Source organism: Dermacentor andersoni, chromosome 8, assembly GCF_023375885.2.
Source record: "Dermacentor andersoni chromosome 8, qqDerAnde1_hic_scaffold, whole genome shotgun sequence".
Classification (NCBI taxonomy): Eukaryota; Metazoa; Arthropoda; class Arachnida; order Ixodida; family Ixodidae; genus Dermacentor; species Dermacentor andersoni.
In genome coordinates this window covers 91,042,835-91,063,406 of record NC_092821.1, presented here as the reverse complement: position 1 = coordinate 91,063,406, position 20,572 = coordinate 91,042,835, and the positions used below count along the sequence as shown (strand labels likewise).

The following is a 20,572-nucleotide window of genomic DNA, read 5'->3' as shown; positions in this document are numbered from 1 at the left end:
TGTTAAATCTGTGGTCAATGCTAACCAATTGGATCTACCTGTTGGAATTATAGCTACTCTCAGAGAAGAGGAAAAAGAGCTCGCTGTAATAAATTTGTTTTCCTTTCTGGTAATCAAAAATTGCTGAAATATCAGTAAACGCGTGTTTTCGCATTTTGCTCAATAAATGTTGGCAGAGTAAACGAAGTTTCCAACACCTGAAATAGTGCTTTGGGCGATAAGACTGTAGCCAATAAAGATGAGCTGTAGGACATACAAATTTTAGACGTCTGACAATGCAGCATGGCTACTTATGTTAAAATAAAAACTACCCACATGTGAATATTATGAAAATGCGCAATTATTTGTGAATGCAGCCTAATATATCACATAATAGCAGCCACCAGAACCAAACAGTGCTAGTTTTACAGAAACTTGGTTGCCGTATGGGAGAAAATGAGAAGTATTCACGCCAGCTGCGGCGGCGATATTGCAGGAAGGATGCGGGAAATCTTGGAATAACCTACTTATCATACTACAAAAAAAAGAACGCATAAAATTCACTCACCCGATAGGGTAGGCATGATGTTCCCGAGCACCATAGACACGTTATCGTAATGGATAATTCGGTACGTCGATTGTACTTCAGTGTAGTTTAACAGGCCACGGTCTGCGCACAACACGACGTAGCGTTTTTAATGCTGAGTTTCTGTGTCAAGTAAAATATTTGAAGCTGGTTGCTTTTCGATACCTTTAAGTGAGCACTCTTACTTCGAAATTTATCTTGTTTGTTTTTTTGCCAAAGGACGACACCCTGTTCAACGTAATCTAAAGCTAAGCAAGTAACAAATATGAACCGAACACATCAATTGCCACTTCTGTAAAATAATCTTGAAGTAAACGTTACTTGATTGCGTCTTGTCTTATCTAGGAATATTATTTTTCTCCGATATTTTTAATTTATTGCTAAAGCGTAAAAGACTCATTACATTATAAATAAAGATTGCCCATCCAAAGTTGTCATTGAGTCACTGAGTCCAAATGTCACTGATTATATGCCACGGCGTTTGTGCATCGAGAGGGAAAAATGTCATGGTTTGTAAGCACCTGTGTGCCTCGCGCATCTCGTCTCGCAAGCACCGCGCGAAGTTATCGGCAGCGCCACTAGATGGCACAGCGTGCCCACAAGAAAGCACGAGAAAGATCTTGGCCTCCCCATGATGGGTTACTTGCCCATGCACCGGCGAACTGTGTGTTTCAGAGGGGAGGCATGCGCTTCGAGGTGGCGCCGCTGAATAGCAAAGGGTGTTTTTAGGCAAGGCCGAGAGAGTAATTTATTGTTACGCATGCCGTGGTGGAGGACTTGGGATTCATTTTGACCGCGAGGTGATCTTTAGCATGCCCCCAATGCACGGGACGTGAGCGTTTCTTCATACACGCCTCATATGAAGGGCGTTTTGACAGTGACGGTATGTGGCGTCGCTACATTCCTTCAATGTTAAGTGCGTTATCGTTCACACACGACGTGTGATGGAGGCTACCATTTTTTTCTTGATGTTTATTTTTGATCTGACCCTGTGTATGAAGATGTTCTTGTAGCGTCTGTTACTATTGGCAACGACGTGTGTTTCACGTCTCATTGAGGAGTACGAGCGCTTGTACCCCACAAAAATAGTGGAATACACGAGAGAACTGGTGGTACACCGCATGCAACGCTTGTGTGACGCAGTGGATGTTTCTGCTTTCATTTGGATGGATGATTAAGCGGGATTGATATAAATAGTCAATGGATGTCGGCAGGGCGGCAAAGTCCACGAAGTGAGAGAACAGTGATTTCATGATACCTTTTCGTATGCTAAATTTGTGCAATTTTACATGCTATTTGGGATTATGCATCAAACATAAAAATTTATTAACGCGATTGTCGTTTTTTGTCCACATAACCCAGTTTGCGGTAAGAACGCCTGACAGTCAATGCCGAATCTCTTGCACTCCGATTTGGGTCAGGGGTAGTCTTGGTCTAGTTTGTGCTACACCGGACTGCTACACCGGAATGGTTCCCCGTTCAAAACCAAGTGTCAGAGCTGCTTGGGTCACTGGGTTCGTGCATATAAACACTGAACAATATATATTTGTATGACGTCCTAAACTCGCAAGGTGGAGAGAAGTACTTAATAAAAGGGAAAAACAGACATCTACCCTTTCGTAGCAAACGCTACAAAGGAAACCCATACGTGTTCCTGGAAAGAACAGCCTCGCAGTTGAAGAAAAATTCGTCCTGGTTTCGGACTCGAATGCGGGACCATCGCCTATTCAGGGCAGCCGCTCTACCTTCGGAGCTAGCAGATGGCAGGATGAGGTGGAAATTGTTGACAAGTTGAAGCAAAGGCAACCGTTTGACTTAACAGTTCTGCGGCTTCCCGGAAAGGTGGTGGTCCCGGTTCAAGCCCCGGACCAGGACGAATTCTTCTTCAACTACGAGAATTTTTTTCGAGGAACCAGTATAGGCTTGCTTTGTAGCAATTGCTACGAACGGGTCGATGTCTATTTTTTCTCTTCATTAAATAGATATTTATATTCTATTCTATGTAAACGGTATGTATCTTAATGTTTTCGATATTGAAGTTCAGTTGGAAATCAGCGCTCGTCCATGAATCCTTTATTTTGTCCCTGTTGTTACGGTTCCACTGTACACCATTGGTAATGAACTTGTTTGACGTGAACATGTTTTAAGAAAACTTTTTTTCCTACGAAACGTAGGTTTTACGGAAAGGCTGAAGGCCTGATGTGAAAATGCATTACGAAACAATTGGCACAGATCGAGCACAATATAAAGGGCGATATCTTATTAGAAGCACTAGGTCTGTCTCATACGGTCTGTGCTGGGCATCAGTGAACCTGTTTTGTATCAACTAGGTTCACTCGGTATGTGCCAGCAGGCGTGTTCCGCTATTCAATCAACGTCTTCAACGCCAACGTGGCTAAGGAGCTATGCACCAAAGGGAATGGCCGCCCTACAATGACGCTGTGGCGACACCTTTTTGCAAAGGAAGACGAAGTCTCCCGAACAGCAGTTAAGCTAAAGCGGACTGGCTTTTCCCTCAGAAAGGTGCGAATTCTATTTAGCCTCGTCTCTATAACAAAAAATCCCTAAATTTCGCCGATGCTGAGCGAAATCGAACCCACATCAGAAAGGTTCCTTAGAATAATAACCCCACCCAGTAGCAGGTCGCTCACCAAATGCACTTGGGATGGGCCGCTTTTCAATGAACTCATTTCTCGCAAACTGTTTACTGAGCGGCGCCATGAATGCACAAGGATATGTTTCGCTCTGCAATGAACTTCTCTCCAACTTAGGTCAATGAGCGTATGCCACAGAGGGTGCGGCAAGCAAGGGAGCCATTCCCAGCGTTCTATCACATCAGAGGTCACGTGCGGAGTTCTACGCAATGCCACTAGGTGACGCAAAGTGCCAAGCAAGAAGCGTGATAGAGGAGCCCAGTTGCCCCAAGACGTGATTGTTATCGCTGCCACTCAATTCTGCAGCCACAAGCAGGCTTCCCTGGGGTGGTATTAGATTGTGCCAAGTATTCTTAGGGAAGCGCGAAAGTGCAGTATCGCTGCAGTACATGCTTCATACGTGAAGAAAGCTTTTATTTTTTTGCCATTGAACAGCGGGCGTTCTCAGTTGCAAATAATAATTACCCAAGCTGGCATCGTAACGGTTCATTCAAGAGCGGTGCGTGCCTTGAGACCCATGTTAGCGTCAAATAGGTTCATTAAGATGCAACACATAACCAGTGGCGCATAAACTAGCGGCTCCAGTTCGTGTCAGAGCTTCATGAAAGGGCGGCAGATAGCCAATGACAAAATTTGGCGTGAAAGCGGGTAATTGAGGAGTGGCACATATTAAGTGTAGCATCCTCAATGAGCCAAGTTGGTCCCGTTGGTTTAGAACACGCTTTCCTTCCTAGAGCAGCCAGATTCTGTAACGCTCATTTACTGAGCGTTACTTTTTGCTTTTACCTTTACCAATTTACTGCACACTTATGCAAGTTGGCGGGAAGCCGATCAGACAAGAAGATATAATTTTTGACAGGAAAGACAACGAGGTTGACCTAAGATAGTGCGCTATAGTCTGTTACTCTGCACTGGGGAAGAGGGAAGGTGAGTGAACGCACTGGGATGGGTGATGATGATAAGATAAGTGGCGAGTGCTTATGTATATATGACAGTGGCCCTACTAATGCCACTCGTCTAGCTTGGTGTCCTACAGAAACTTCAACATAGCTTTAGTTGCCAGCATAGAAGTTGCAGTATCTTCCGACAGTGGTTGCCTGCCAACGCTGGCTAGGGAACTTTCCAACGTCCTTCGCTCCGTAAAGTGAACACCTTATTATAAAAATGCAAATTGCATAAAACGCTCGAAACAATTCAGGATTTAATGCTTTAAGTATGTTTATGACCGCATGTCACAGGCTAAAAGCAGTTGCAGCAGGAAACTCAAAACAATATTTTGTGCTGCCTGTCGTTTTATCTACTTTGCCTCTTTATAAAGTTCAGGGAGCCTGGCAAATATTTTCTATCAGAAACTATTAACTTACGTATAATCAGTAGCAGATGTATAGAAATGTTAATAATATTGTGATATTCTGATTCTAATAACGTTGCGTAGCCTTACCTGTCGCATTCACTTCAAGGTTAAACATTATCGGAGTGTCTGGTACTTTCACTTGCAAATGAAATGTTCTGCAAATAAAGAACATGGAATTGGTGCCATGAAACAAGAGGAAATCAAAGCTTGGAGATAATGCTGACATCTCCGGAAGAACTACATTATTAGGCAATACAGCGGTATTCTATAGTTGTACACGTGGCAGTACCTAATACAGAAATCTGGTCCTAAACGTTCACACCTGACGCATAGAGCTTCGTGTGTGTTTATTTGAAACAAATCATCCAGAATCACTCCAATTACGTAACGCATCCCTCAAGGAAACCTCAATTCTGCCCCATAAATTCGCGACGTATGATGATCGCAAGGCGGTAAATGGCCTAAGAATACACACCGAAAAGACCAAACCACTTCTGTGTCTTCCACGTACAGTCCCACAAGCCCCCCTAACCCCCCCCCCCCCCCCCCAATTAGAGCAAAACACTTCTTGCACGATTTGCCGGGTGAGGCAATGACAATGATAACTTTCTCGAAGGTTATGAATAATGACGCACAATGTGCTCCCGCTAGGCGACTGAGCAGATGTGTCTCATTTTGTTGAAGTACCGACAACGCAACTGCCGCAAAAAGGTGCAATATGCCCGTTAGAAGTAATGTGGCGAGGGCCCACCGAGGCTTTCCTTCTGGCATGACACATTTTGGCAATGCTTAAGGCTATGTAGCCAAATCGCTGTATTTTCTGTACTTGTAATACCCCACACCTCAACAAATACCTGACAAATTATTATCTTCAAATAACATTCCCACGTGCTGCTTCGATTGATTTAAACGGTAGTTGGCACAATCATATCCTTTTTATGTGTGCTCATCATTTCGTTTGGTTCATCAATGCGTCGACGCCAACGCGTTGTACTTTGCCTGAGACCTTGTCATGTTAGCGCTAATACTGAAACCTAGCCTGGTTCTTAATGATGCGAATTTATTTTACAAGATTAAAGTGACATAAACAGTCACACGTGTTGAGTAACCCCTAACAACATGCCAGGGTGCCCAATGTTCTAATATTATAAATGAAGCATACGTACTTTTCTACCGGCGGAGTTTCGTTGAACTGCGAACAAAAATAAACAAACAAATACATACATACAATTAGGAATGCATGCACCAATTTTCACTGTGATATCGCACTTTCCTTTAACAAATAAAAAGAATTACGCCGGCCGCTACGCTGAGAGGCACGAGTTTCGCTAAACTTGCGATCTCGCGAACTCGAGGGACGCACCTATATACCTTTGGATAGACAATTACGAGCACGCTGTGCTTTTTTATTTGATTCGCCAGAACGTGGGGCGTGTGGATCGATGGGCAATACTTATTTCCTTAGGTGTCTGTGCAGTTTCCCTCGAACACCTCCGACATCCTTTGTTCCACGCGGCAGCTAAGTATTTAGAGCAGAACGACTTCCTTGCCCAGTATTTTTATAACAATGCAAACTTGAAATCTGCAATATATAGGAGCGCGTAGCAGCTATCGAGCACTCTAAAAAAAGGTGTGCCCTTGAGAACTATTCGAAGAAATTGTGGCAAGAGAAACCTTAGCGGCAAGCGCCAGGAAAATGTCCCAGAAACGGCGTCTCTGGCTACCAGTAGGCGTGAAGTTGCGAATATTCTCTCACATTTGTTCGAATGGTTCTCAATGCCAAAGACGCTAATGTAGCTTGTGCAGCAAAAAACACTTCATTTCTGTAATAAATACACCCTTTTTAACGTATTTTGTTAAGACTACAGACGGCACTTTACAGACAAGGACGAACGCATAATCCTACAGGAGCTTCGGTATAGTACTCCACTAAGAATCGAAAGACACACCCAAGCCGTGACACGTGTGGTATTTTAAGAGACCATGTGATAAAATGATTGCTATGGAAAGAAAGCAACACGATAGTTTTGCCTACAAGAAGATGTATGAGCAGAAACGCATAAAACAGTAAGATCCTGGTGTAATAAATCCACCACAGGCGCAAAGCGTTTACGTTTCGCGACATTACAACCCAATGTGAGCGCTGAGTTGCTGCAGCCACAAATTAAAAGCGCGCTTTTATTCATGAACTTGTGCCTCAATTCACGTGTCAGGGAAACTAAAACACCATCTACTCGCAAATATTAAGCGAGTACTAAGGTCGCTGCCATGAGCATAGTGCAAAGCACATTCACTGTGAGTACACTTTGGGCCAATGTTGTTCACTACTGTTCAACTAAACAAGGATGCCTTGTCAGAAAAAAGCTTTTATCTTCGATAGCAGTACCCGATCACGTACGTCGAGACCACTTCCAGCGGCAACATTCCATTAGTGGTATAATTTATTGATGGGCACTTTTACTGTGGCGCTGCCATGAAGCAATAAAGCTCAATACATCCCGTCTTTTATAACGATGATTGAGATGCGCCGGTCACCACACCGCATCATGCACTCGTCGTACGCATAAACAGAAAAATTACAGGAGCATAGGCCACTGAAGTACATTTTCGTACAATTGATATACCCATTGCCTCCGGTGGCCGGCACAACCGTCTAGGCAAAATCTGCTCTCTTGTGCATATTGCAGAAAAAAGTGGGAACATTTCGACCCTTTGTGCGCAACATTATTTCCTGAGCAAACCTGCACTGTCGTTTATAGAAAAACAAAGAAACATTCGAAGAAATACTTGCAATTAGGCACAGTGACATTTTAGTACATCAGGACGCAGTCAACGGGCACACTTAAGTGTGCGCTAGTTGTGCATTCTTCGCATTAGAAAATGTGAATTTCAATTCACCACATTGGAACAAAAGGCCGGTGCTCAGAGAACCATGGACACACCGCAAGAAGGCACGAGAGGCAATAGCTGGTGAGTGTACTAATTGGTAGTGGGACAACTCAGCTACCTTGCAGACGTTGCTGTGGGGCGCTTTCGAGCGGGAAGGTTCTGTCCTCCTTGTTACCGTTGAGAAAGATGCGCACTTGCAGCGTACTCGGGCTTGCATGTGCAGCTTCCTTTAGGAACCTCATTATGCACGCCTTTCAATGGTAATGACGCTCACCAAACTCGGGGCTGCCCTATTCAAGCATAAGGAACAGCCAAACTGCCGGTACATGCAGTTTGGCTATGTATACTCACTCATATTCTATAAATTCCAGCAAGCTGTTACGAATCATCGCCGAATGTTGATAATGTTTATTATTAGCAAAATATGGCAGATCTCATCAATGGAGGCTAGATCAAGCAATGGTCGGTACATTTAACATAAAAAAGAAGAAATTAACAAAAACATGCCAATATAATATTTCAAGCATTTGCTAGCACGAGTATGCTAAAGTACATGCACGCGGCAGTTTATTTTACGCCGAAGGGGCAGAAATGTCATGGCAAAATTTACAGCATGTCAATACCTACTTCACGAAAGCTTCACTTCAGAAAACTTCCAACACGAGCCTCGGATTTACATAATTTCTTTTCTGTTTTACCAACATCAAGATTCACAACTTCGTTCACATCTTGTCACAGCTTTTGGTCAGCATAAGTTGCCCATGTCCCATTGTTTCAAAAAGCTATGAGATATGAGATAAGATATGATAAGATAAGATATGAGATATGAGATATAAAAGCTATGAGGTATGAGATATGACTTTCGGTAGTTTTCCTCAGCCCATGAACATAAATTTGTTATAGGTATAATATAGTGTTGTCTTGCCGAATTTGGGGTTACATTTATTAACTCCATTTTAAACTTAACTCTATCATTAACTTAAGTCCATTATTAACTCCATTTATTAACTCCATCCATTAAATTAACTGCCTACTGCTTTATGTAATTTCCGTCTTGTATCTACCTGATGGTCTTTGATTCTTGAAGGATGTTCTTGTGAGCTCTCCCCTATGTGCGAGGGGAAGTAAAAAAGTAAAGGGTCTTTTGAGAAAAGGTACACTTATTCTTGTGATATAAAATCAAACATACACAACTTTTCGACATAACCTGCCTGCACTTCAACGCACTTTGCCCAATGTTCCACAAGATTTTTTATTCCGTCGAACAAAAGATTGTTGTACGTGTAACCAATATTTCACCACATCAATAACTTCTGCATTGGTTGCAAATCGCCTTCCTCTTTGCCCTACCATCAATGGTCCTAACATATGAAATCACTTGGAGCGAGGCCTAGACTGTTTGGCAATTCGAGTCCAGCAATTCGAGCCCCAACACCGCTTTATTGGTTCGGCCGTCCATTTGGCAGACTCTGGCCAAGCGTTATCTTGGTGTAGGATGACACCTTTCCACAGTTTTCCACAACGTGTGGATCTGATTGCAGGTTTCAGTTTAGTTCGAAACACATCACCATAATTCTCGCTGTTCATTGTTTGCCTCTTTGGGTGAAATGAACGGATACCATACCTTCCATTACCCAGATTAGTGTTAGCACAATCTTACCAGCTGATGGTTGACGTTTAAATTTCTTAACTTCTGGTGATGATGAATGTTTCCCAAGGATGCTCGCAGCCTTGCTTTGCGACGATAACGGGCGAAATGTCTACGAGAGATGTCCAGCCTTAGGCTGTGCTGAAAATTCTTTCGCGACCCACCTTGCACACACTTAGCGAATATTTAGCCTGTCGCGTGAGATGGAAAACACCGAACAATGATTGATATGTAAAGCATTGGTGTTTCGTCGACTGGGATTTATCTGTTTTCCATCACCATAGCATCAACGACTTTCAAATTGTCCTCAGTCGTTGACGTCGATAGCCTGGCCCTTTGTTTCTCGTCACATAAAAAAAGTTCTTCCCTGTTTCAAACGCTCTATCAATTCGTAGATCTTGCTTCATGATAAGCAACGGTCACCATACCGCACTTCTGTTTGATGAATAATTTCCGCAGATGTGGCATCTTCCGCAAGCAAAAATTGGTTCACTGCCCTCATTTCGTCCTTGGTGCAGACCAACAATGGACCTGCCATGTTTAACGGTCTGCTAAACTCTAAAGACTAATGTGGGAATAAGAGTTACACGCTTCATAGAAGTGTTGCAGACGAAACTAATTCAGCGCTGGAAACTAGCAGTGTTACCAAACCCTAGTCCGAGATTTTGCAAAAGACCTTTTAATTTTTTACTTCCCTTCGTATATTGTGCTGCAGGTGGTACGGTCCACACTCTAGACTAGTTCCTCCAAAGTTTGCGCGAGCCTCGAAGTAACCTCATAGAGGTATTCAGGGGCGCTTTAACGTAAAATGTGTCCAATCTGTTTTATCCCAATCGCTTCAAGTGGAATTTACGAAAGCGCCGACGCAAGTATATGATGGTTACCCAGAGCGTTGTGTGAAGAGCCCAATCAACTGTTATCAGCGTTTATAGGAGGTCACTTTTTCTTTGCTTTAAAATGGAATAGCCTTGCCTACATTGAGACATTTTACTTTTATAATGAGATTACAGGAGGCGAGAGGCACACTCAAGTGGAGACGGTTTCAATGGGCAGAAGGGTACAGATAAGCGTATGAGGAAGGTGGTGCCGGCGTTCGCGATTGGTCCGCTTCCTCTTACTAGCTTGCGTGACTGGTCTAAAAGCGTGGCGGCACACAACGGAAGGTTAAGAATGCCGCTAAAAATCCTCAGCAAAGAAGAGTTGGCAAAACGATGTCGTATACGTGCCGAGATGTCTCGATAACACTATACTGCCCCGCAAAAGCTTTATTACACGCAAATAAATTCTTGCCCTCCGGCAACTGGGAACAACCAATGCTTGAGCAATCGGAGGGCAGCCACCTTCTATTTCTCACGGAACTGGGCAGGCTCCCGCTATTCAGAAATGTATGCAGCTTTGTTCGGCATATTAGTGCATCTTTGATTCGTACATGGCACCTTGACGTGGTGTGTTTTTGCGGTTTTCCGATTTCGCATGACAGACGAAGTGGACGCGTGCATCCTGCTTGAAAATCATGTTCGCGTCCTTTGCATGCTCTTCCTTTTTAGAGTGTATGAGAATGATGATCATGAGAACATATTAATAAATACCAAGCAGTTTATGGTATGGAAACCGTATTTATTGTTGATTGCCGTACTACAACTGCCATTCAATGGCTTTTGAATAATTATTGAAACAGCGGGGGTGAGGGCACACAACGGAGCGCGATTCACAGGTAGGAACATCAAGTGGTGGGTTGTCCGCGGAAACTATTCCTAAATTAATAGTAAAAGCAACGCTGCACCAGATAAAATAAATTTTGCTCACCCTTTCCGTATAGTTGAAAGTCAGATTCCGAGTGACTACTTCGCCTTCCCGACTAATGAAGCTTGTCCTCATGCATGATATCTTCCCGTCGTACCCCTCGAGAGAGTTCCCCACTAGATAAAGAGTATCCGTGCTGTTGGCAGGCTGCGAACGAAATATTTCATTAGTGGTGACATAGACATCACGACCATAAAGGCAAAGCGGAATATAAACTTAGGTAAACGTGGAGTGACCGAAGCATTTATTGTAGAACGAATTTTTAGAGAAATTGGCGGTTGCAATTGGGCGTTGATCAACATGCGTGAGGTATTAAACAACTGTCTACAGGCCCACGTTGAAAACGCTTCCGTGAAATACCGGTGGGCAGCTTCGTGCGACCTTGATGATTCTGACATTTAGGTAGCTAAGTCGCCGTTAGGGCCATGACCACAATAGAAAAGAAGATTAATTCAGCATAAAAATGTCCGTTGTCGCCGAACTCCGATGTCACGACATGCTCATTAACACCATCATTGAAAACTTTTGTAAACATTCAGCCCATGATGTCGCATTTAACGGATTGAGTGTTTAGAAGCCGGAGAAGCTGCGGACCCTGTAACATGTGATCGATCGAAAAAGTTTACGTGTAACATTAAGACAAAAGAAAACATTGGTATAGATTTAAGAGCAAAATGGTTTGGCTGATATAGTAGATATTAGACTAACACGAACTGTATGGATCGAGAAAAGTGGAACCACTACCCTGGAAAGTGGTGCACACTGGAAGATAGCACGATTAATAATGGTTGTCGTAATTTGAAAATACAGTCTGAAGATACATGATACGGGTAATCCATGTTTCTCATGGGTACACGAAATAATCTGAAAATGAGGGCGCATTTCCCAGTCTACCGTACCAATGGCTCCCAAAGGCAGCTTTTTCAAGTGCAACTTCCAACGGGAACATCATATCAACGAACTGATGCTAGTAAGGTTACAAACAAAGCGTTTATTTCCTTCGTCCTCGATTAGGCGGGATGCTACAAGCATGCTTTGTAATTTTAGAGTAGCTGTATCATTCTATCGCTGTGTAATAGGCTTTAATTTAGTTTTTTTTTGGCTCAATATTCAGCTTCACTTTCCTGTTTATACCACATGCAAAGTTTCGCAGTTTAAATTGTGCATCTTATGAGTCTGCAGAAACACTTGCAGCCGTCCTTGTCGTCTTAAATTTATTACATATTGTGGTCACGTGAAACAACAAATACACAGCTATGGCAAAGCGCCTAGCGACACTATAAAACGACGACGAAGCACGTTAAAAATATGGAAGCACGTGGCTCGCGGCACGTGCACCCTTCACTACAGGCCACTTCCTCGCTGCTCCTGGGCTCGTGGAGTGGAAAAAAATTGTGAATCAAAAAGAAAACTACGAATAAGCGCACGCCACATAAATTTGCCAGACGCTTAAGCTTGGCCTCTCAGAGTGGACCGCTACAGCTTTCAAACATCCTTTACTGCTTTTCGCGCTTGCCGGCAACTGACTTCGCGACAGTGTCCGGACGCCAAAACACTTCGCTCAAGGGACGGGACTCTGTAGACGCCCAGCGTACTTCGGATGTGCCTCGCATGGGTTCCACGGTTTCTGCTCCTGGCTTTGGCATCTCATCCAGGATATCCTCCCCTTTCTGTTACCGAGCACGCGAAGGTGTAAGGACCTTCCTGACACCTCATTCACCCGCACCCGCCCACCACCGCTTCACCAGTGCCTCATCTTTGACCAGCCATGGGGCCGCGGAGCTAAGCCCAACGCTCGGTGCAACGCCACCTTGCCCGCAGCGCACTGCTGCATCTTGCGTCGCACAGGCGTCCGCTGCGCCACCACTCGTACCCGTTGTCTCGAAGCCGCCGATATGAAATGTAGGAGATATGAAATGTATGACAGTAAGCGGATCTCCCAACAAGAATTTGATGACTACCTCCGCTGGTCCCGAATGCTCCAACCGACTGTGCGGCCTAACCAAAGGAAGCCGTTCCAGCTACGAACGCTAACCTCAAGTCTGCCATTGCACCATCACCATCGCTGAAGACACACTGCCTACGACTGCACGTTCCACTGCCTCAACTGCCAGCGGAAGACTCCAAGATCCGTCTTCCACCCTGGAGGTGGCCTAGACCTCCGCACTACCACCAATGGGGTTCTCTTTGCCTCACTTTGTTCCAACACAAGCGTTGAGCACGCCGCCGCCCGTGCCGAGGGCCGCGTACGCATAAACTCATACAACTTTTACTAAAATTGCCTTATTAAATAGAACAGCTGCAGGCGCTGCTCGCGCGCCCCCACCTGCCCACGTCTTCCACTCACCAAATCCCACAATCCATCGCTCACCAGCCCCGCCAGCACCACCAGCCCCTCCCGCCCTTATGTCCGCCTCCTCTTCGGCCACGTCTTCTCGTGCCGCCTTCCCCTCCCGCAGCCCTCCCCATGCTCCTCTAACGGTCCTGCTCCAACATCGGAGATTGAGGCTGTAAGCCGCCACACCGTCTGGTTGCTCGAGGCCCATGAACGACGCCTCATGGCCTCAATTAGAGCTCTCCGTACAGACACGCAGAGCTGGATGGCTCAAATTAATGACCGCGTGGCCAAAATTGAGGCCCGCCAGTATTCCCTCGAGGCCGATCTCGCCCAGATGACCATTGATGTCTTATCGCTCCTCCCCTCATCGTCATCTCCCAAGCACCCTGCACCAGCAGAGAAACCCCGGCGTCGAGATGGCCAGACACCCCACGCACCCTAATTGCTGGCAGTGCAAGTGCCGCGGGTTCCGCGCAAAGCGGAACACGCTGCAGCTCTACCTCCAGAACATCACTCCCTCCGACCTCCCCGCTATCATGGCCCTTCCAGAAACCTTTTCCCCAGTAAAACTACGTGACTACACACCTTTCCGGCCCGCTTCATCTTCACCTCCGTACGTTGTCACGCTAGTTCATCGCGCCTACATGGCAATTGAGCATATTCTCCATGGTCCGGAGTGCACTCAGCTCTTTTTAGAGCTCCTTGCCCGGCGGCGGCAGGACGCCAGCCTTTTTGTCCTTAATGTATACAGGCCTCCCCGCACACCTGCATATCTCCTCCTCCTACTTCTCCGCAACGCCGTCTCACGCACGAACGCGCTCGTGATTCTTGGGGATATCAACGCTCATCATGCAAGTTGGGGCTACCCCAAGAACTGCAGGAAGGGCCTAGCGCTATGGACGTGCGTCCAAAACGAACAGTTGTCCATCCTTAACGATTTTTCAGACCCCACCCGCATTGGCTCCAGCCCACAACGAAAGACTAATCCGGACCTTTCCATTTGAAAAATATCTCGCACGTGGTGTGGACGAACACGTGGGTCTCTCGGTAGCCACCACTATATCCCGTCCGTCTCTTTCTCTTTTCTCACCTCTCTTCCTCCCGCAAGCGTCAGGTGCAGGTGTTGGACTGGGATCGCTTCCGCCACCCGCGCCAACAAGCCTCCACCTCCATCTCATACCTCTCTAACTGGACCACCAAATTGCTTCAGGATGTTTCCTCTGCCACCTCCACCGTCCCCGCCCCATCTCACGCCTACACGGCTGATAGTCCGGTGTAGCTCTGGGAGGCCATGCACCGCAGCTGGCTTTTCCCGGAAACACAACCGCTCGATGCGCCTTTGCCTTGCTCACCTGACAATGGACATGGAGGAACACTGCTCTTCCCTCACCAGACAGCAGTGGGGCTAGACCTGCGAGCGCATGGCTGGTAACCTCGGACTGAGGGATACGTGGGCTCTCCTACGTGTCCTCATTGACCCGTCGCATGCCAAGGCCCCGCACCGCAGGGACGCTACGCGCCTCCTTTACTCATCTCTACTCTCTGATTCCAAGTTTCTTTCTCTTCGTGATCGCTATCTCTGCACCAACCCCCTTTCCTCTGTCCCTTTCTACAACGGCAGCCCTAATTCTGCGCTCCACATGGATATCACCCTGGGCGAGGTTCGTGCCGCGCTGCATAAGCTCCGCCCCACCTCCACACTGGGGGCCGAACAAATCTCTAACAAGGCCCTCCGTAATCTGGCTCCCATCCCTCGAGGCCAAAACTGACCTCTTTACCAACATTGGCATGAAAACACTCTGCCTTCTAAGTGAACCCAGGCAAGGTAACTTTCATCCCCAAATCTGGCCAACTAATAGACACCCGAAATCTCCACCCCGTTTCCCTCCCCTGTTGCCTCGGTAAGTTCTTGGAGCATGTTGTTCTCCATCGCTTGCCGAACTTTCTAGATGACAACACCTTTTCTCCGATTCGATGTTCGGTTTCGCCCTTCCCTTTCTAGCCATGTCGTCATGCTCCAGCTCTCCGAAGAGGTTCTTCACCCTCTTCACGCCAAGCGCAATGGTGCGGTCTTGTCACTGAAATGACGAAAGCCTTTGACAACGTGCTCCATTCCGCCATCCCATATGCTCTTTCCACCATTAAGGTGCTTCCTCACATCCACGGTTATATCACAACTTTCCTTGCCCGTCGTACGGTTGAGGTCTCAGTCGCCCCTCTCTGTTGTTCAAATTTCACTCTTGGAAATCAGGCATACCCCAGGTTTCCGTCCTCTCCCCCTTCTCTTCAACATCATCCTTTTCCCCAAGGCACGTGCTCTCGCTACCATTTCTAACCTGTCCCATGCTTTCTACGTCGATGATATCACCCTCTCGGTGACCACCGGAAATATTGGAGAGATAGAGGCCGTCCGCCAGGCGGGCGCGGACGTGGTTGCCGGTCATGTTCGCGCAGTCGGGCTGGCCTGCTCCCTGTCAAAATCGGAGCCGTTGCTCGTCCCGGCTCGAGGCACGGCCCCCATCTCGTTCCCCACCCTTAACGTCATTATTGACGCGCACCCCGTTCCTTCTGTCTCGAGGAAAGAAGGGACGGGGTGACGCAGAATGCCTCCGCATTCTGGGTCTCCTCCTCCAATTCAACGGCAAACACACCGCCGTCCTTTCCTGTATAACTACCACAGTCCACCACGCCGTCCGACTTATTCGGCGTGTCGCCAACCGGCACCACGGCGTGCGCGAGCCGGACTTCCGTCGCGTTGTCCAGGCCTTCGCTCTCATCCGATTTGTCTACTTCTCCTCTAACTCTGTTTCTTTTGTGCCGAGGAAGACAAGGTGAAGTGTCTCATCCGCCAAGCGTAGAAGTGTCCCTTGCGCTCCCCACGCACTTCTCGTCTGCTGGCGATGGGCGTCCACAATACTCTTTCGAAGATTGTGGAGGTCCATCACACGGCACAACTCTTCCGCCTTTCTCGCACCCCCTCTGGTAGAGCCCTTTCCTCTTCCCTCCACTTGACACTGTGTCCCCTGCCTGTGTGACCGAGTCCTCACCCTCCTCTGTATCTTTCATGCTCAATGTGAACCATCTTCCCAAGAGCATGTACCCTGAGCATCACGCCGCCCGCAGCTCTGCCCGCGCCTCCACCCTCTGGCGTCAGTACGGCACAGAGTCCAACGCTGCGTATGTCGATGCTCTCGCCATTGCCACTACCGCGGCCAGTTTCATATTCAGCAACTCCAAAGCTGCAGTGCACACCTTTAGGAAGGGTCGCATCTCATCCTCTGCACTCAGCATCACTGAACACTCTCCTTCCTCTTCTCGTCGTATTTTACTCGTCTGCGTTCCGGCTCACGCGGGGAACCCTGGAAACGAAGCGGCAAATTCCATCACTCACGAGATGACAGACCGAGCTGGCCTTCTCCACACCGGTATGGATACGCGCGATCCCCACCTCATCTTCCATGACATCACCCTTTATTACCACAACTCTCGCCTATCCCTCCCTCACCCTCACAAATCCCTAAGCTCCAGCGAAGCACGTGCCACCATCTACAGGGTCACACTTTCCTCTCTCCTACCCGGCTTGCGCTTATTCACCCGGTGCCTTCTCACCCGAATGCACGCTCTGCAGACACACAAGAGCATACTAGGATCATATTCTCTATTCATGCCCGAAACACTCTCCCTCTGCCTATTGGCATGTATCTAGTCCGCAGCTGGGTGAGGCTGCTTTGGCCAGCTCGGAACCGGATGTGCAGCTACGGCATACGATATCGGCAGCGGAAGTTTCCGCAAGGCATGATCTGGAGACCAAGACCGGTAGCCTGAAGGCCATCCATGGAATGGCGGCCTCTTAATTCACTGAATAAAGTTTCTACCACAAAAACCATCCCGGCAACTGCAAGTCATGTAATCGTAATGTTTAACGGGAAACGCTGGTGGCGAACGCTATACACGAAGGCGAGATTTCTGGTAGAAATACCGCCTCTTGCGTGGGCCGATCTTCTGTCATTCGTTCGCACATGTAATATTTCAGTCTGATTCTATATAAAATAAGATATGTGCAGTCACCGCTCTTTTTAATAACATTTCTTTGAGGCCTCTCATTCTCAAAATTCCAATAAAATAGAACGGAAGAGAAGGTATGAGCAACTTTGGTGATAGAAACGTGTTTGGGTATGCGCGTTTCGGAATGATATTAAAGCCAAAAAACGGTCGACGCTCAACGCGGCATTCCGACACCTAATTGTCTGCTAGCGTTGAAAGAGCGCGGAGCAAATCACCAAATAAGACGCGGCTCAAGCAGCCTACAGAACGGAAAGCGACCCAAGTCGGTTGACTAAGCGGAGCTGAGAAGCGGGGCGAGGAACGCGCGTTGACTTGGGTCGGGCGTCAGCGTTCGGGAGGCTAACAGCTGCCTGAGGGACCCGGTCTAACGCGAACGCATGAGGGGACCTACTAGCAAGACGGGTTTCGCTCTTGTCAAACTGCCTACAAAGACGAGTCTGCAAGAGATAGCCTGCTATTTTTGCTCGTGCAGTTCATCGAGTGACGCACCACTAGCCAAACTGCGAGTGCACTCTGGTAGTCAGTCTGATGCTTTGTAGAGACGCTTGGTCTCCCTTTCCAAATTGCCCTGTGTACGCACACTTGCATTTCGTATGTTTGAATACGTGTTTGTGTGCGGTGATTGTGCCATTCCGTTCTTGATGCCCTCGGAAGTGTCTCTGACTCTCAGATTTAGGTCTGCTCGATGAACCACATCAGAACAGCAGCCTACTATTCTTTGTAAAACATTTGGAGGACGCTCAAGCTTCGCCTTTAAGAGTGGAACGTAATATCATTCGAAGACCCCTGACTGCTTCTCAGCAACTGTAGATGATGCAACCATAGCGTTTACCGGGAAACACTGGCGGCGAACGGTATGCATGAAGGTGAGCTTTCTGGCAAAATGTGGGCCAATGCACACAAGTAAAATCACTAATAGGCATTAGTCTTGCCACTTCCAAACTACTGTTTAAAGGGTATATATGTACCACATATGTGGTACAACCATATTGACACGTGTACTTATCTTTATCGGGCGACCACGTTTCGCCGCCTAACAAATGTTATCGCACAGCGCGGGACGCGCCTGCATGTATCCGAAGTTTCTGGAAAGATATCGATGCTTCTATCCGCTGTCTGTTGTCGCCGAATCTTGTGTTATCTGATTTGATCGCGTGACGCGAATGGTGTAGAACTTTGTGGAAGGCACGCGGGTCCCAACGATTAGTCTGGAACATTCGAAGTCTGCTGTATAAAAGCCGACGCGCTTGACCCGCTGATCAAATTGTTGACGATCGCCGACTGTGTTCGCTGTTGTCGCCGCTCTTTAAGTTTAGCCTGTTTTTGTGGGCACAGGTTCACCCAATAAAACGCTAGTTTTGTCTTTCCCAGGTTGGCTGTTTTCTTTACCGTCACTACCACGTGACAATATGTGGTACCAAACGTACCGCATATGGTTGCGCGAGCGCAAGCACGTGGTGCGAAAAGATGGTCTGACTATCCTGCAAAACCACATATACACAACACACCCGCGCACACAAAAAAAAAGAGGGAAAGAAAGCTTGCCAATTATTATTTAAATGCTACAAAAGAAAGCAAATCCAAAACAGAAGCAAACTAAAAGCATGCACGGAGCGCTGGAAAACACGTTCGTCCGTCGCAAACATCACGGCACAACAAATGATTCGAGCGCCATCTGGAGGTGTCGGAAGGAACCGGGTTCACTGTTTTATGGCTTGTGAGATTTGCACGCGCCGGCTCTCCCAAATCTCGGAGGATTATGTTTTCTCGTACATTCAAAATACAGTCTCACACTATCGCGCAAGTTGGTTGTGTGTAAGTCGAATTTTAGGATTTTTCGTACGTACTTAACCTTAAGCAATAAAATTTGTCCAGTAATTTTCTTGCACTACATGAATGGCCTGCGTGGTTGGGTATAGGTGGTTCAAAATGACGTGGTACACAGACACCAAGTTTCCTGCTACACGGGGCTCTTAACGATAACGCATTAATAATTATTGGAATGCTTACCAGCTCATAAAATGGGAAGGATCCGTTGGAAGTATCAAAATCTGTGGAATACATCGGTAACAAAAGATATAACGTAATGAAGCAAACCCGAGCATAACAGGACTCTTCACGTGCCTAAATGCAAATAGTGTTTAATACGTATAGCGTTCAAAATTATTCGAAAAAGATAAATTGAAACATTTTGGTAGAACGGAAAGTATTGAATACATTTTTGTAGTAGTTCACCCATTTTTGTAAAACTAGTGATTAACCTCACCCCGCAGCTGTTCGGTGGTGTCCTTCTTAATTAAGCAGCGGTTATGGTCGAGCATGAGGCCCTCCTATCAATTAGCGAATATATGGCGCTGATCGTCTGAAAAATATGCTAAGAAAACTTGCGGTGGTCTGCTCAAATATTTGCTGAATGTATAAAAGTATGCTAATATTTACAGAACTGTCATGTATTCTCTATATACATGCGTAATAAGAAAGTCTCAGCTAGTTTTCAAGCTGCCCTCGGTTAAAAAAAGCAAGGCACCTCACTGTAATAGACGTCAAAATACTCTTTTTTTTTTTGGTGAGAAGCATCATGCCGACTTATCTAGTCAGTGGAGCAATGTCTTGGTTGAAAACATATCAGAATTCTAGCGGACGCAACTCACTACCATATGTTCTGAAATGTGTTTAGGAGAATTGCAGAATGGTTTCAGCACAGAAATGTACCCAGACAAAAATTCCTGCACAACCCATCTCACGATGATTGCCGTATGTTCATACTATTAGTATAGACGCAATGTACGGACACAGCACATCACTACCGGAAGGGCGCATCGTGTATGCGGCTATCTTCTAGCACTTCCATCCTGACACGCTCCAACATCTAGCGGCGCCGCCAAAATGTTCGCGCTTGGTGTATTTGTTAATATGTATTCCGACAGGATTGAAGAGCAGCGCATACCCAGTGTCTCCACTTGACGTGAAAAGCTTCGATTGATCAGCTGGAGATACCCAATGGCACATACTCAATGATACCAGTTGTCGTAAAAGGGTATTCTTGAAAAGCAGCATCTACTCATTTCAAATAACGAATTGTTCCAAGTTTGCCTGGTGGTCGGCTTCTAACCAGATTTCCTAAACATTGCCGTCGAATGCTCTACTCATTAGGCCATGGATTATCCTGTCACGCAAGATTCCCAGGAAAAGGATTAGTGACTGACAACGAAAAGTGCGCGAGATATCCTAAGAAATTTATACGGAATAAAAAATT

General features: G+C 46.5%; 1 protein-coding gene across 1 annotated transcript in view; it reads right to left on the bottom strand.

The window, feature by feature from the left end:
- The window catches only part of LOC129384274 (japanin-like), a 34,377-nt gene that overhangs the window by 13,139 nt on the left and 666 nt on the right, over nt 1-20,572 (bottom strand). Inside the window, exons 2-6 of the mRNA XM_055069488.2 lie at nt 19,327-19,367; nt 10,917-11,060; nt 5,740-5,765; nt 4,661-4,728; nt 548-649 (exon numbers count right to left, since the gene is read on the bottom strand). Coding sequence (XP_054925463.1) covers nt 548-649; nt 4,661-4,728; nt 5,740-5,765; nt 10,917-11,060; nt 19,327-19,367 — 381 coding nt within the window. The remainder of the gene's footprint in view (nt 1-547; nt 650-4,660; nt 4,729-5,739; nt 5,766-10,916; nt 11,061-19,326; nt 19,368-20,572) is intronic.